At 42.7% G+C, this 18,751-nt stretch overlaps 1 protein-coding gene across 3 annotated transcripts in view; it reads left to right on the forward strand.

Annotated features, from left to right (window-relative positions):
• The window catches only part of abr (ABR activator of RhoGEF and GTPase), a 152,417-nt gene that overhangs the window by 49,084 nt on the left and 84,582 nt on the right, over positions 1–18,751 (forward strand). For 2 of the 3 annotated variants that reach the window (XM_039776722.1, XM_039776724.1), the window contains exon 2: positions 13,215–13,396. In XM_039776722.1, coding sequence (XP_039632656.1) covers positions 13,215–13,396 — 182 coding nt within the window. Of the gene's footprint in view, positions 1–7,201; positions 7,272–13,214; positions 13,397–18,751 lie in introns of those variants that run through there. The other variant, XM_039776723.1, reaches the window with a different exon arrangement.

Here is an 18,751-nt window from a genome sequence, read left to right on the forward strand (position 1 = left end):
CAGTTGTTTGAGGGTGTGTGTGTGTGTGTGTGTGTGTGTGTGTGTGTGTGTGTGTGTGCGTGTGCGTGTGTGTGTGTGCGTGTGCATGAGGATAAAGGTGGGCGTGTCTGCGTATTGATCACTACCTAAGCTGGATTGATCACAGTTGCGATGGCTCCTGGGGGAAGCAGCGTGCGGTAAAGAACACAGTCTGTTGCTCCACATCTGCCTCTCTGGCCCGCGCCGGTTTCTTTTTCAGCCAACAGGTTTGTTTACCTTTTTGGTTTCTGAATGGTTTGTTGTGTGAGGAGGAAAAGACTTCGGAGCTCCTGATGATCCTTGGGTCTAGTTCACAGATAAAAATAAAAAAAATCAATTAAAAGCTAATGAAGCAGCTATTCTTGTGCTTAAACTGTGGTTACACCAGCTGGCCAATTCTGAGTATTTTTTTATTGAACATAACCAATGTATTTTCAAATTTAATGTTGTAAAACAAACACGTCTATACACTCACCAAAACTCCCCTCTTCAATGTATAGCTTTTAATTTGAATCATCTGCATATATTGGGGGATTGAATTGGTTTGCAGTGATGCTATGCTGCTGCTGGTTCCGTCCTCTGAGTCTCGTGTCATGTCGCTGCTGTTGAAATACTTTATGTCGATGAGAGGAGTAACGGGCCCGGCCTGTAAACACAGACCTTCATAAAGGCTTTTAATTTCCCCAGTGTCGCCTCCTGATTGATGATCGCAGGACAGGGAGGTGTAAAAGCCTACATGTACTCAGTCAAAACACACACACACACACACACACACACACACACACACACACACACACACACACACACACACACACACACACACACACACACACACAATGACACGACACGACACAATGACCACACATCTGCCAAGCCACTGATGTACCATCATGCTGTCATGGCTCCACAGGACCAGGACGACCAGTTGCTGAGCAGGAGACTTCGGGAGGCAGCACTCTGTCTTTTAGTTTTCCTTCACCTCTCTCCATCTTTTATCCGGTCCTGGGAGTATTGGATCTGTTAGGGTTGAGCTCACTTACGGTACATCTTTTGAGAGCGGCACTGAAGACGCAGAGGAATATCTTGTCAACAACCCAGAGCGCACACATAAAAAAACAGGGTACACAGTAAAGGCAGTTGAGGCTCTCTCTCTCTCTCACACACACACACACACACACACACACACACACACACACACACACACACACACACACACACACACACACACACACAAGTCACAGTTACAGTCCATGGTCCTCCCCAAAGAAACTTGGAAGGTGCACGGCAGCCCTTGCTCTTTAGCACACATCTCTACTGTAAAAACAAGTGGGTGTTTGTGTGCGTGTGTGTGCTCAGTCTCTGCAGCCATGCACTCTATACAGTACAGATGCAGTTTGCAGGGCTGCTTCCTGGTGCCCACACAGTGTTGGCTGGCTGCAGGGCATGATGTAATCTCTCTCCGGTTTAGAAAAAAAAAAAAAGTGCTGAGCAAGGCAGCACAACTCCCTGATAGGATTCTCACACTGCAGCAGCAACTTTTCCTTCGCCTTACTTTATTAGTCCAAGCTCCTATAGATGGGCAAGGGAGAGGAGGATGACGGTACACAGTAGATCCTGTAGTTGCTGCGCAAGGGGAAAACACATTTGCATGTGTTTTCTCCTCTCCCAATTATCAGAATTTGATCCAGTGACATTTCTGTTAAAATGCAGCTTCTCTTATCACAAGATTACTGCTAGGCCGAGGTCACCGATATTATTGATACCAATGTGAATGGTTTCAGTTTGTTTCTGCGCTTGTGAGCAGGCTAGAGTTTCTACATCAGCATTTAGAAAATGGTGATTTTTACCAAGGAAATTGTGTAACAAAATCACGCAAGTTTAATAAAGTGAGAAATCAGCGAGATTTTTGCTGTGTGTTCACTCACCTGTCATTAGATCAACACATACAGTAGTATTGTTGCACCACACAGAGTACTTACACTCTGCTGTCGCTGCCAGCCACTACATTATGAGTTAGAGTTGATTCAAAGGTAGGCAATGAGAAAATGAGTTGTCTCATGCAGGTACAGTAGCTGACGGCTACATTTGCATACCAACATATCCGTGGTGTTTTTGAAGTTTCCATGCAGCAGAATGGTTGGCAGTTGATGTGAATTGCTTCTGTAATTCTTTTATTGCAGAAGCCTTTTATGTATGCGTGTATGCTTTTGTCTAACATTCACGTGTAGACATTTACGTGTGCCTGCTGTTGTCTGTGTGATGGATGCCTCTGTCAGTCCCAAGTAGCCCAGTGGACAGGTTGGCTGTGTGATGTATGCCTTAGCAGGTTTCTGTAGACCGGCTTAGCCATCACATCACTGCCCATGCCATTTACCACATGCACACACAACCTGCTCTTAAAAAGACGGATCAAATAATCCCTTTTATGTGTGAGCATGAAGGTGAGTTAACAGAAGCGTTTCCGTTGAAACTGGCTTCGCTTCAACGGAATGCTCACTTTAATTAATAGGGGTGTACCGATACCTCATTCTGGATCGATATATCGATTCAGTGATTAAATGATCCAATATCATCCATGCAAAGTACAAATATCGATACATAGAGTGTGTTCGTTAAAATGTGCCTTTATTTTGAAATCCCCACTTTATATTCATTCTTTTTAATAAAATGAATAGTTTTTCATTTCAATGTCTGGAAGAACTCTGTACTAAAATAGTTACTTTTAGCACGTTGATATAAATGTAAATGGTCGTGTTAAACGGGCATATGATATTGTCTCATATCGATCGATATCAGCAAATCACATTGTTGTCCAAAGAATCAATATAATATTGTATGGTGATATATAACTTGTGATTTTAGACCCCTAGTACTGGTAGTTAAACCGCTGAGACTGGCCTGCCTGCCTGCCTGCCTGCCTGCCTGCCTGCCTGCCTGCCTGCCTGCCATAGTGTCTCTGAGCAGGGGTCTGTCCGTGTGATGTCGCCTGCCCAGTGTGGGTGTGAGGAGGCAAAGCAGCACAGGGAAGGTCACCGTTTTTTAGTTCTTCAACAGGAGTGTGGTAGGAGCTGAATATGTTTTAAATAGTAATGACACTGCCACTCAGTGAAATTCAATTAAAAAGCTGAGCCTCAGTCCACTTATACCCTCCGTATTTTATTGAGGATGTTTTACAAAAAAAGTAAAAAAAAAAAAAAAAAGATGAGCAGCAGTAACAGGCATGCAGGCTGTGGTCACATGAACAGAAGAGCAGCACAGAAAGGAAAGCTGAAATGGGAGCCGTAATGTACATATAGATCTGGTATGTTCACAATGATGGATTTCTTCTTTTGTGGCAGGTTCGGAGTCAGTGTGTGCTTAGCTGGAAGGGAGCAATCCATATTCTCCCTGCAGGGGTTTATTGTTGAGTGTGGAGGGGTGGTGGTGGTGAAAGAGGGAGTTTCTAACACCCCAGTAGACAGTATTCTCTCTGTGGTCAGTGGAACACTCAGCTAGTTTATGACTCATCCTGATCAGCTTTAAAAGTTTCTCTTGTCTCCTGGTATGAATAGTGCACTTCTTCCAGGAACACTGGCTACCTCCCGACATGACCAAACAGATTATTGGCAAGCAGGACGCATTTGCATCAACGTGGCCAGTTGTCATGGCAGCCTTGTCCTTGCCATGGAATAGAAGGCCGGTTATTGCGAGTGACAGGTGGATTTAGAGCGGTCCGTCGCTTGAGGTTAGCAGTAAGAGTGATGTGAGCTGACATTGGGCGGAAGTCATTGAGTCAGTGAGTGGGTGGCGGGGTAGCAGGCATGGGGCTGCAGATTTAACTGGATGGTTATGCAACTATATTTCGAATTTATCAGGGATGCAACTAATGGTTGTTTTCATTAATCTGTCGATTATTTTCTCGATTACTTGTTTGGTCCATAAAATGTCAGAAAATTGTGAAATATGTCCATCAGCGTGTCCCAGAGCCTAAGATGACGTCCTCAAATGTCTTGTTTTGGCCACAGCTCAAATATATTAAGTTAACTGTCATAGAGGAACGAAGGAACCAGAAAGTTTTCACATTTAAGAAGCTTTTACTTTTTTAAGTCAAAATTACTCAAACCGATTTAAGCGATTATTAAAATAGTTGCTGATTAATTTAATAGTTGACAACTAATCGATTAATCTTTTGAAGCTCCAGACTTTATTACCCAGAAGGCATAGCTGACTATCACACAGCACAGCAGTGGTTCTCAGGAGAACCTCTGGACTCTCTCCATTACTCCATCATGCGTTGTTTCTCTGCTGCCAGCAGTCAGGGGTGAAACTCAAATCAGAGGGTACTTAGGTATTGATAAAATGCACATCATCATGGGTTCTTTGGTTAAATGACGGTCTCTAAACATTAGCTTTGAATTCAGTCCCTCACCTCTGACCTCTTTAAAGGATCACACAGGAGGTTTTGCAGGTTTTATCCCTTTAACCACAAATAACGTTACATCCAACATTATCCAAAGCATATCACGAGTTATTTGATTTTTCTAGGTTACAGATGGGGACCTCAGTTTGTGTCAGTATATGAAAATCTAATTGCAGATAAGTGTTTGATACAGGCAATCTAACTCAGAGAACATTTAATCTGCTGCTTTACGTTTTGTCAATGTAACCTTATTGCTGCTTGGCGGTGCTAGCCTGACAAGCCAGACCCACATCAAGATGTTGGGTCTGGGAACTCACCATTGGCAGGGCTCAATCCGAGGGGCGGGATAAACGGTTGTCTGTCAAATTCCCTCTGCACGCAGTAGGATAGAGCTACAACCAGGCAGAGCAACGAAGAAGGAAGAGAAGCTAGTTGATAGATTAAACTTTTGCCGTATCCAGTCGGTAAAACTCTGAACACATCTTCCTTTTTTTAAGAATGACTTCATTGCCGTTCTTTGTTCTTTTCTCAAAGAAAAGCTTAACTCCAAGTCTTCCAGAGTCAAAGCCGTTTCGAAAGGCCATAAGCCCGCCCACCAACTCTATACACGATGTGATTGGCCTAGCCAGAGTTTAGTTTTTCCAGCTCGCAAGCCAACAGAGTTGCTAGACTGACCTTGGCTGCAAATTACATTTGGTGCCGCTAGGGTGCGTCTAGATTTCTAGGCTATGGCAGTGCAGCTGCAAGCAGGGAAAACTCTTGTGGTGGGAGATTTGAGAGTAGGCTGCTGAAAAGTGTTGCATTCACATGCTATGTTGTCTAAACATCTAACAGACAATAACCAACCCTTTTTTAGGTGTCATACTGTAAGGGCATAAATTGCGTCAGACCGCTATTCTTCATTTATTTAAAAAACGACTTTATTTAATGCTCAGGCATTTATATTATTGCTCTGCACTGTGAAAACGTTGGCAGCAGTTTCGGGTTTTTCTAAAAATCATTTTTCTGATTTGTTGATCATTGTAATCGCTTTGATTCCCTTTTGTAATAAATTTCTTCCACCACATGTGGAACTAGTTTCTGTGAAACTGCTGAGGTAGTTTTGTACTCACAAGGCAGATTTAAACCCTTTACATTGTCACATAGACTTACAGTATGCAGTCGCTGAATTGCAATTCTGCAAATGCAGGTGTGTGTGTGTGTGTGTGTGTGTGTGTGTGTGTGTGTGTGTGTGTGTGTGTGTGTGTGTGTGTGTGTGTGTGTGTGTGTGTGTGTGTGTGTGTGTGTGTGCATTTACCCCGTTTGAAAGCTTTTCCGGTGCAAGCCATTCCTTATTAACTGCAGCCTCATTGATCTAACACACAAACCAGAGCCAATGAGTAATTGTGTAGAGTATGTAGAGCAGTGAGAGTGTGTAGAGCAGTGACGGTGTCTGTGTTGCCTTGTGGGCTGCTCTAATTTCCCTAAGCATTATGTGGGGTGCAAAGTAGGTCCAGAGAGAGAGCGAGAAAACAACATCAAATACATGAGACATGGTGGTGTGTTTGGAATTAAAAAGAAGTAGTAGGAATAAAACATCAGTGGAGATTTCAGGTTTTACGGTCAACAATTTATATATTTTTTTAATTGTTACAGGGGGTTGAGATTGAAGGGGATATGGTAGTCTGTCTTAATTTTGTCAGTTGAGAAATCTGTGTTTGTATTATAAACTAAAGTATCTTTACTAATGTGACTTTAGTTAGTAGCTGGTAGAGTCTGTGCTCTAAGCAGCAAATGGGAAAACAAGTGTTTTCAAGAGCTTTCACAAGGTGTTTAAATCTCCAGTTTAAACCAAGCTTTTCAGCTCCTTGCAGGCAGTCCTGCCTCTGTTACAGTACATACTGTAGACTTGTTTTTCTACTTCTGGATGACAATGTTTATCTCTTTTTTAATGGACAGTGTACCTTTTACATTAACACATGAGTCTGTGGGGGAGAGTTGTTTTGTTGCCTGGAAAAACCCAAGCCACATATTTAAATAGTCCTATAAATAGTTAACCACAGATCAGTTCATCGCAGTAGTAGGTTTACTGGATTAATAGACTCTTGCTGTGCTAGCTTGAAGATGATTTGAATAATTTCAAAATGTGAAAACTCCACTAATCCAGCAACGTGTGAGTTTCAGCGTTTGTTTGGGCAGTTGGCATCCCATTACAGGATGTTGTTTGACAAGTTGTTGAATCACTGAATATCTGAACCAGAAATCCAGTTCTGGTTGGTTCCTCATAGTACAGTACATGGAGTGTACCTAAAAGTCATGCAAATGCACCCACACTATTGATTTCTATGGCTGTGTGACCCATAAACCATAACAACACTGTCTTTATTGGCCAGCTGGGAGGTTACGTGACAATATTCAGTGGACGGAGAAACATGTTGATGCACTCAAAGCATTTAATAGTTCTCACATAGTAACTGCTCGTTTTGTGTGCGTAAGCTTGTTGCTTCCTCATAGGCTGCGGGTATTTTTGAATGCAGCATTGTTGACTTCATTTGAATGAGTGCTATCTGAAAGTTTTATAACAGTGGAGGTATTCAACAGCGAGCAGCTCCAAACCGGCTCTTATTTTGGATCACTCCTGTGGCAGAAGAGTAAGAGCAAGCTTCTCAGTTGGCGTTGTTGAATTTGAGTCAAAGAAACGGGACCAGTGGGACTAACGTTGTGACATCATGTTAGCTGACTGCCTTGACATGAGCGTGGATGGCAGCCAGTGAAGGTGTTTGTGTCAGACCATGCACACACACACACGCCAACGCACTCATGGCTTTCTTCTTCGAGGCTGCGTGTCATATTCGTTCTCTCTTCTCCAGCAATGGTAAGTCTGGTCGGGCCTGTGTTGACTGTGTAGTTTCTCTGGTGGGTGGGTGGGTGCGTGCGTGCGTGCGTGAGCATGTGGGTCGATCTTCACAGCCTCATGTAGGTCCACTTCACTGTAGTAACGTGCCAGATCGAGGCTGTATTGATTCGTCAATGGGATCTCCCTCCTCTGCAAGTCAGTCTGTTTACTTGACATTATCTCCGGTTTAATCACCTGTCATGTCGAGCTTGTTCCAGTTTTAACCCTGTAAAATGTGTATTGTTTGGGGACCGCTCTACTGAACAGCAATAACACATTAGCGTGGTGAAACCTCACCACAGAAGGATTCCATCTCCATGGACAGTGCGGCATTGATTTTTACTTTTTTCTCACGCATTGGGATTGTCAGGGTGCATTAGCTGTCTGAGGCAGCCGACATTTCAGCCTGTCACGATGTGTGTAGCTAAACGTGTGCACGTGTGGAGCGTTTATGACTATATGACTGATATGGAGAAAATCAAATATCACGATATTTTTGACAAAATACCTTGATATCGATACTGCGACGATATTGTAGTGTTGGCAATTGGTGCTTTCACAAAATATTTACACAATGATATTTTTGATAAATAATCATCAGTAATGTGGGTATAATGACTAAGTGGGTAAAGGCAAATAATAGAACAGTTACAACAGTCTGGTAAGTTCAGGAAATGACATCACTTTACTGTCATGTAGCCTTTATAACCAGTAAAAGACAACACTGATGCCATATTACGATATCCAAAATCTAAGATGTTATCTAGTCTCATATCACGATATCGATATAATATCAATATATTGCCCAGCTCTAGGAGACGCTTTGTTCCTCTCACTATGACTCTTGAGAGCGAGTAGCGACTAACACCACAGGTCTTATGTTGACAACGTGGACGCAGATATAGGAAACTCCGAAGGCAGTCGTAATATTTACCGAGCCGTCTAGGCTAACGCTGTTGCGCTAACGTTAGCAAACGTCGGCGTAGCGTTAGCTAGCTGTCTAAACTGGTGAAAATCCGAACAGCATCCCCGTCCAAGCTGTTTCACTTTCCCTCCAATATTATTAAACAAATAATAAAGACACATTGACTTGGTCGAGACCAAAAGCCATATTTTGCCAGACCAGGGCCAGAAACCGTGACCGTGACAGTGAACCGAGACAGGGCTTTCGCCTGTCGTCTCCCCAACGTGACGTCATGCAATGCATTGTGGGGGAAAGGAGAAACTGCTGTAAAATAGTACTACTTTTTCGTATTTTATTCAGTTTTGTGATATCCATTGTATTTGATGTTGTTGGGTAAAAGTTTAAATGTTTATTACCAACAAGCAAATTGCAAAAATTCGTTAGAAAATAAACCCTGCAACATGGGCTTTAAACTTTAATATTAATTTATACAATTGCAATGCCTTGATTTTAGTAAAGTTAGTACACAGTCATAGCCATTAATGCAATGGTACTAATAATTGGCATAATTTCTTTCAGTGTTTTTGTTTTTTTCGGTTTTCGTTCTTGGTTTTTTTCCGGTCTTTTTCGGTTTCGGCCAAGAATTTTCCTTTCGGTGCATCCCTAATATTAATATTAATAAACAAACAAACTTCGAATATGATTTTTGGCCAGAAGTCAAAGCCCTAATCAGAGCTTCTGTTTCATAGTTTGTCAGTTGTTTGTGCAATTTGTCTTATTCAACCAATTTGCCAAAGACAGCTGCAAGAAAAGCACGGAGGAATATTTTCGTTTTCAGTGAGCTTTATAAAGACTTATTTATAGATTATTGGGAACTTGCTATTCAAAAAAAGGAGTGTAGAACAACAGTGCTGCGACAGACATCAAGTCAAGTGGGTTTTATTGTCATTTCAACCATATACACTGTATATAGTGAAACGAAACAACGTTTCACCATGGATCAAGTGGTGTTACATATTTAAAATATATAAAAACGACATTATATAAAAACGACATTCGAGACCGGCTACATTTAGTGCACACACATTATAGACTACACATAAAGTGCAATTACTACTTAAAGTAGAGCATTTAAGACAGACAAGGGACAGGACAGACAACAAAAGACAGGGCATAAGTAGACTTGTAACAGAGCACTGATTGTTATGAGTTAGGTCCACCGTGAGGTGAAGGTAGAATATATAGAATTTAGCAGCAGAAAAAAAAGACTCTCATTCAGACTATAAAATATTCTTTATAATTATTAACAGGATGGGAAACCACAAGAAATACCTATTTTAACAATCTAAGCGCACGGCGAGAAGCGCATGGCGCAGGTGCGTTTATAAATATTAAAATAGCAGACACTTGCATCGGGCTTTGTGCCGCACTGCGCCGGGTGCAAGATAGGGCCCTTAGTCTTGTAATAGTTTTGTTCCTTTTTAAATGTCATGTTTTGGAAAGGAGCCACATCTTTTGTGTCATTAATTTAAATAAAAGCAATTTGTCAGATGCTTTGTATCAACAAAATTGGATTCTCCTCCCTGTTTAGCTTTACAGCCATGATTTTTGATAGATCACTACCTTTTAAACCTCCACTCTATGAGTGCCCGTCTTCACTTTCTGGTGTTTAAGACAACAAATGTGTTGACCTGCATTATAAAATGTCCTTCTCTTTTTACCACTCTTCCTCTTTGTTATCTGATGGCTTATATAGTGTAACCCAATCACATATACAGAGGTGTCCTGCTGTTTGACTCCATACTGGAAACACATTGTGAGTAGTATTTCACTTTTTTTTTTTTTTTCAGTTTTTTCCTCATTTTGTATTTGTGGAAAAGCCCCCAAAGTTATGTTAGTGTTGCAATTATTTAGTACAGTTGACCATATTGTGTTTTGTGTTTCACGTTTACGCTCGTTTATTCAGTGCTTGTAACAGGGTAGCCAGAGCACGTGCTGGTTGGTATATTATAGCTGACGTCACACAGTTAATAAGCAGTAAGATAGTTAGTCGGTCAGTTGGACTGTGGTTGTAAGCAGCATCTTGCTTCAGAGTATGCGTAAACGAGAAGAAAACCACACTCGCACTCCAATGTACACAAAAGAACGAGAAATAAACAGAAAAGAACATATCTCAGCTCTTCATTTATTTATTCATGGGATATTTGGCCTTAAGTTGTGTTCTGGCCGACACACCTGCGTGAACTTGGTGACAACCCTGTAACTAGCACCTAGACTGAGCATCTACCCCTTATCTACTCTACAGTATTTAATGATGAGGTTCAATTACTTAATTTTGGTGAATTTGTATTATTGGCCATCATTATTTAAAAATACACTTGTTTATTACAACAACAAAAAACTAGTTCTCAGAAGAAAACTGACTTAAATTGTGGACCTTTCAACACCCCCTCTCTCTCTCTCTCTTTCTCTCTCTCTCTCTCTCTCTCTCTCTGTCTTGCATTAATATGGCTAATCAGACATAATAAGTAGAAATAATGACCACTCACACACCAAATTGCATGCAGAGAGATTCCTTCACACACAAAATGACTCAGTTCTCAGTTTAACACACAATGCACACAAGGCTGACATTAAATGTACGAGGCAATGCCACTCGTGCATTTGTGTGCACACTGTAGGCTGTGCATGGGCCAGAGAGCAGTGTTCCCATTTTCTCTGCTTTGTCTTCACTGCTCTACATGTAGCTCTGTTCTTCAGGACCAACTTCCTCTCTGCTCAGCACAGCAGGGACTGTATTTCTGAATGCTTTTTCTGCTCGCTGCTTATTGATATTTCTGCAAATAAAAAGTAAATGTGGCCTACATCTTTGTACAGTAAAAGAGGAAACCGACCTAAGTGCCCAATGTTAGGCTTTCTGTGCTATCCATCCTTCCTTCCGGTGAGGATTTGGGGGCACTAGGAGTGCTATGACATCGGGTAAATCTTTTAGATAACAAGAACCGTTGTCCGTTTGTTTTTTCTCATGATCACGTACACTCACACAACCTTAGCAGATTGGGACAAACTAGCATGTCAGGATGCCAGAAGGTGAACAGAAGAGTCAGAAAGGGAACAGATGGGAGAGAGAGAGAGAGAGAGAGAGAGAGAGAGAGAGAAACACACACACTTGCATATTGGAAGAGCATATCTTTCCGATGGCATGATCACAGCACAGTTGGATTTGGACACATGATCTAACCTCAGTGTTTAAACCCCCTTCCTTACCTTTATGTCTCATGTTCTGTCAGCGCTTCAGCACACTGTCACTGTTTTCTGTGTGCTCTTCACTAAGTCAGCTAAGACCCAAGTGCACCATTTGTCTGCCATCAGCCCCAACAGCTACAAATAAACCATATGCTAGCTGTGACTCTCCACGGTCCACATACACACTCACATGCAACTAACAGATGGAGGGAATTTTTTGATAGGCACGTGGGAGGGCCAGCGACTGCGGGGTTACGGTGCGTGTCAGAAGGTGACAGACGGTGCTGTGTTGGCCACTCTAGGCACCCATCATCAACATTAGCTCGATGGTGTGTGTCGTCCCAGTCGGGATTGACCCCTGCTATTATTTTTCAATTAGTTCTTGTTTGTGGCTCTTAAGAGCGCACAGACACGCTTACACCCTCGCAAACACGTTTACATCTGTACAATGGTGGGTTCCCACACATTTATACTATAAAGTGGTGGTTGAATTGAAGCGTAGGCTATATGGAGTCCGATAGGCTCACCCACGCACCTTCCACAAAATTCAGCTTTTTACACCAGCCCACTGCTATATTGCTTTTTTGGTAATAGTTACACAAGCTTTGGTGCATGTACTTCTCCTAGTTTAAGCTCGTAAGCAGACCCCAACGGAATCTGCGGATTTAACTTTTTTTTTTTTTTTACAGTTTAATGCGGTGATCCAGAATGAACATCTGCAGAATTTAGCGGCCTGTTTGTCTGCTTGGGGTGGTGGATATGTGTTAACATTCTGAGTTTTAATTACATTTTTTTTGTTTGAAATTCTGCCGAATTCTGTGTCTGCAGATTCCGTGTGGCCTTGCTCATAAGGGATATACTCTACTGTATCAGATAGATAAACAGGATTTTTATCCGACCAGGGTAAAGAATGAACATCCTGGACAATCTGTTATTTTGTGTAAGCATAAGTAAACATCTCTGTTTTATCTCTGTTTGCACTTTTCACTTACTTATAGTACATTAACAAACAGTATGTGTTGTAGCTTCAGCCTTGTTTTTACCATCCCTGAGACAACTGTCCTCTCTACTACTAAGACATCAGATATAAAAGGTTTCAACCAAACATTCTTCATGTCTCACACAGGCTTTTTATATCTCCCTGTGCCTTTTTGTTATTCCACTGTTCCTCAGCGGTGTTCTTTTGAAGGCAGGGCAGGAGTAGTTTCTGAGTCAGCGTTGTTCCCTTCCACCGGAGCCGTCACTGTTACTAAGGCCTGAACGCCAGCGTCATCACTGGACATGAATATCCACCTCAGTACTGACACTAAGCCTAATATATAAAACCTAAAGACTGTGATAACATGGAAGCAAAATGAAACTTAAATGAAGAGAGTTGCATAGAGTTTAGCATGCTCAGCACAGGGGTAGACAGATTACATGTCCATCTTTAATTATTCTGAATAGTTTGGCCCTGAAACCTGCATCAACAGTCCACTGTCATTCTGTGTAGTCCCATCTTTATTATTCTCTTAACTGTTACAAATCCACATGCCCTCTGCATTCATAAAATGAAATGTCAGCATTCATTTTGCCCATTCTTTGTGTTTTTGTGTGGCGCCAGAATAAGTGGTGGGTAACAGCAGAATTCAATGCTTGCAAATAGCATCGAGAAAGTACAAGATTGTTCTCACGGAGTCATAGATGTGAGCCGCTGGGGCCCAGCGATGGCCTTGTTCTCTGTGTTGAAATGCTAATCAGCATCTCTCCCTCCCTGTTGCGCTGTCCTCCAGACTTTAACTACAACACGGATGGCTACGAGGGGGACGGAGCGGAGGACGGCAAGTCTCAGGATGGCTCGGAGACACTGCCATATATAGACGAGTCGCCCACCATGTCGCCCCAGCTGTGCACGCCCCAAGGGCCCGACGGAGAAATGGTCTCCCCCACACCACCAGAGGGTCTGCTGGCAGGGGTAATAGAAACAAACACACACACACACCACACACACACACACACACACACACACACACACACACACACCATGCGTGAACTTCTATACACACCGTCATAATATTATATGAATGTATATGACAGTGGAATAATGTGAGAGGGCCGTGCAGCATAAATCACAGGCTGGAGGTCTCAGGTCCTGATATTACACACTATATGACTGATTAGCTTAGGCGCAATTTTTCCTCCAGGCCAGTTTCTTAGGAAGAATATGTAAATCCTGAAAGGCCTGAAGCTTGTGCTATAGGTATCAGCATTATTTTCCAAAACATGCTTTAAGGTATTGGATTGAATTCTGGAGAACTTTATTACCTATTGATTCGTTGGTCAGCGTTATGATGTTGTTAACTGGTAATGCAGCTGCGATTACCAACGTGAGTTTCCTGTTTTTACAGTATGCAAAGACATTTTTTCGAAAGTGAAATTATTCCTGCATAACCTTTTCAAATTCAATTTTATTTATAGTATCAAATCATAACAAGAGTTATCTCGAGACACTTTACAGATAGAGTAGGTCTAGACCACACTCTATAATTTCCAAAACCCCAACAATTACAGTAATTCCCTCAAGAGCAAGCATTAGCAGTGGCTATTGCGACAGTGGCGAGGAAAAACTCCCTTTTAGGAAGAAACCTCGGCAGACCCAGACTCTTGATAGGCGGTGTCTGACGGGGCCGGTTGGGGGTGTGATGAACAGTGGCGATAATAGTCACATTTAAAGATAATGGAACAGTGACTTCGAAGGTCATCGTGGAAGTTCATGTCATAGCAGGGCACATCGTGTCATACTGAGTAGTGCAGTCTCCTATACCGGATCCTGACTACTCGTGTGTTATGAACATCGCAGCAGGGCGGCTATGGATGTAAACGCGTGGGTGCCGATTGGCGAGCATGGGCGGTATGACGCGCGGGACGCCGGCGCGAATCGAATATAACCGCGCATAGCTCGTCGAAGAAGACATAAAGGACCTCGGGAGTAAACTCCCCAGAGCTAGGTTAGTAACAAGCAGTTCTGGGACAGGATGCATACAAAAGGAAACAAGTGAAAACAGAGATGAGAGAGCAGCTCAGTGTGTCATAGGAAGGAAGGAACTTCCCCGGTAGTCTAGAATTATAATAGCATAACTAAGAGAGGCAGGTTAAAGAGAGGTGCCGGGTCGGGCTAGAACTCTCTCCAACCGGATCGGGCTGTACTGGCCTGCCTCCCTCTACTCTCTTCTTCTCAACGGTAATTTCGCATTGAAGCTTCTTTTAAAAGATAGTTTCACATTTTTTCAAGTCTATCTTAATACAATACTCATTACATTATGTACAGCCTGACATTATGTCATCCTGTTAGGAGTATATTACAGTTAAAGCGGACGTGTCATCAGCCAGTGTTTCTCCTTGTTGTCGGCAGCCGGGGGAGGAGTAGGTTTCTTCCTGAAGTTAGCCGGCGGATCTAGACCCTGTGTAATTGTTAGCGATTAGCCACAATAGCCGGTCTGCCTACAGCACACTGCAGGCGGCGCATATACAACAGCAGGAAATGACCACTGACCCGGATGGGGTTTGACGCCACCAGCATCAGTCTGCCAGTGAAGCTGTGTGAATGCAGAATACATTCCAGGACCGTGTTCATTCACAAAAGTGTAGTTGTCAAGTGTCAATCCGTCAGTGTTCAGCGATGTGGTGCGTTTTTTCTTTGTATATTTTCAGTTTATTACTGTTCACCTGCAGTGCATGATTTAGAAATAAGAGATTGTAGGTGGCATTCTATACTTTGTTTATTCAGTCACAGTGGCTATCCGTGCGGTATGTGAAGAAGAAAACCAATGTCTCCTCTGTTTACGCCAAATAAACTGCTGCTGTAGGAAATATAATACTACCTGTTTCCTGTGGATTTTCCCAGTTAAGTCCAACCTAGTTTCGCTTTGCCAGGCCCTCCTCCAAAGCGCAAGGAGGAGGGTCTGGCTACTCCACATAGCATTCGGGGATGGGAGAAAAAAACGTGCTGTGGTTTAATGGCATTTCTTTAAAGTGCCCATATTATGCTTTTTGGCGTTTTGCCTTTCCTTTATTGTGTTATATATCTTTTTTGTGCACGTTATAGGTTTACAAAGTGAAAAAGCCCAAAGGGACTTCTACAACAGAAATCACTGTTCACAAACTGCTCCAAACAGCTCTACTGTAGTCCAGCCTTTACTTGTGCGACGAATGTGCGTCACTTTGTAGCGCATGTTATAATGCTCGCCTAGCTGCTAGCGTGGCACGCCCTCATACTCTGCTTCTGACTAGCTACCAGTGCTTACCTAGCTACTGCGCATGTGTGACTCCCAACAAAGATGGTGCTCTTAAAGGAACACGCCAACTTACTGGGAATTTAGCTTATTCACCGTAACCCCCAGAGTTAGACAAGTCGATACATACCCTTCTCATCTCCTTGCGTGCTGTAAAGCTGTCTGACGTCTCCAGCGGCATCAGCCCATCACAGAACAGGCAGGTGAATGGTTCCAGTAATCCTACTGCTCCGAATAAGTGACAAAATAACGCCAACATGTTCCTATTTACATGTTGTGATTGGTAGAGTCACAGCGTGTACAAAAAACAACGTAACATGAGACACAGCCGTCTTCTAACCGTAAACAAACCGGGAACTATATTCTCAGGCGGAAGAATATAGTACTTGGGCGGAGTGATAAGCAAGCCTGTCTGAGAATATAGTAAACTTATTCTGATATAACGTCCAAATACAATTATATACCTGAAAATGAGCATAATATGAGCACTTTAAAACAATCAGAATCATCATGGGCGGTGCTAAACTCCGCACAGAGCCGCTGTAAAATAGTCGTGCGAGAGAAAACTCAGGTTGGACACATAGTCTAGCTAGCTGTCTGGATTTACCCTTTAAAAACACCATATTTTTGTTGTGCTGCACATTGCTGCAGCTCCTCTTTTCACCCTGTGTGTTGAGCTCTCTGTTTTAGCTACCGAGTGAGGCATCTCACTTCTGTTCCATCTTTGTTGGGAGTCACACATGTGCGGTAGCTAGGTAAAGACTGCTAGCCAGTCAGAAGCAGAGAATGAGGGTGTGCCACGCTAGCAGCTAGGCGAGCAATAGGCTCGTTCGAAATGAGCCAGGTCTGCATAGAATCGATCACCGGCGATCGCAGCCCAAGGCATGCCGGTTAGATTTGTGTCCGACTTGATCCAGACTTGCTCTGACGTCGCGCACACGTGGGCAACGAGAACCTCACGAGATCAAGGCGGCCGCAGTTCTGAGACGCAGGCAGCGCAGTTACTTTTCACCGACTGCAAGACCCAGGTGGACCCAGGGTATGCTGGGAAACGCCTGCCTCTCGGCTGATCTAACAGCTGATTGGTTCAGAATCGACTCAACATGATGGCGTTTTATATAAACTTTTTATTGTTTTTGAATTGGAGGGAGTTGAATTGCTATTTGTCTGATTAAAGGCTTATTCTGTACAAACCACATGTTGTGTGGCTGATAGTGATGTTTAGAAGTCAGATTACGGAACATCTATAGTCTGTTGTTTATTAAAATCAGCAACAGGTCACATGTAGAGCATTTTGGCAGCTACTCTGTCATAATAAAAACAACTGGAGACTGTGTACAAGCTGATATATGGGTCTGATAACATTTTATTAATTCGGAATCAGACCTAACAGGATGTGAGTGTTTCTGTGACTTCCTGTTCAGCCTGAAGGCTGCTGGAAACGGCTGTCGACTGTCCGACATGACTTGTCACCGCCCCCGGCTGCTGCCGCCTACTCTCGTCCACTTTACAGGCAAGGCGCAGTTCATCTCTAACGAGGCTATTTGTTTGTCACAGAAGTAAAGGCTGGACTACAGTAGAGCTGTTTGGAGCAGTTTGTGAACAGTGTTTTCTGTTGGAGATGGTAAGTCCCTTTGGGGTGGACTTTGGGCTTTTTCACTTTGTAAACCTATAACATGCAAAAAAAAGATAAATAACACAAAGGAAAGGGAAAAAGCCAAAAAAAAAGCATAATATGAGCACTTTAAAATTCCATCACAAAGAAAGCAGAAGGAAGCAGAAAATACATGCATCCGGCGGAATTTCCTGCAGAACCGGAGCAATCCCGGAAGTGGAACGTGAAGGATATAGACTAAGTCCAACCAGACGCCAGGCATCAACAGCTTAAGTGCAAAAGCTTTAATGAAATGGGAATACATTGGGCCGTTGTCATTATACTCATTTCTGACAGAGTAGCAATAAATAAAAATACCAAAATGTTTTCGAAAAGTTCCGATCTGCATATTTCAGCACCCGTGGTCCTGATATTTACTCACTCCCTTGTTCATGTCAGTAGGTCAGGGTTAAGCAGGGCTCTTTTCATGCCTCGCAGCTGTTTGTGTGTATGTGTTTGTATGACTGTGACTTTTGTGTCTTGACTGTGTGGGTGCTTGAGCACCCAGGGAAGCTCGGCGGGAGTCATGTTGACCCTGACCTGAACCGACCGTTCCCGCGCGCACACACACACACACACACACACACACACACACACACACACACACACACACACACACACACACACACACACACACACACACACACACACACACACACACACACACACACACACACACACACACACAGTATGAGAGGCTAGCAGGCATTCATTTCACTCATGATGTCAGTAGCTTTGACATGCAGCATTAAAAAGGATGAATGAAAACTACAACAACCATGAGTGGTTGGTTGGCTCAGACTTGTTATGTGATGGGGGAAAAAAAACAAACACTGCTCACTGCTCTTCCTGCTCACCCATTGGCTCTTTTTTTTAAATCTCTTTTCCAAGCAGCTCTATTATCACAGCATTATCATAGTAATGTAAATACAGAGTGGCCTTGATCATTGACCTGCTTGTTATAGCAGCGATTTATGAATTATTAAGCTCATTGTTCTGTTGAATTCAATGTGAGTCACTCTGTGCCGGCATCAGCTTGAGAAAGTGAAAACGTGTCTCCATCTAGTGGAGAGTTTGGGTATGAACAGACGGGATGAGACATTTTCACATGATGAAAAATGTGAAAGGAACGCTTGTTAATAGAGGCTAACTAGAATTGAGTACCATTAATGAGAAATAATGATACGTTCATTAACACAAACCACTTTTAAAGACATTTTGTGAAATGGCTCAATTAAATCCTTTAGGTGTGCTCTTAACAATGAAATAAATTGGTCGCGCGAGGCACATTGTATTTAGAGCAAAACAACATTTGAACTGCAAACATTGACTTTATATATTGATATTGTTTACTTGGGTATGTTAATGGTTAAAATGCCAAATG

Source organism: Perca fluviatilis, chromosome 16 (genome assembly GCF_010015445.1).
Source record: "Perca fluviatilis chromosome 16, GENO_Pfluv_1.0, whole genome shotgun sequence".
Classification (NCBI taxonomy): Eukaryota; Metazoa; Chordata; class Actinopteri; order Perciformes; family Percidae; genus Perca; species Perca fluviatilis.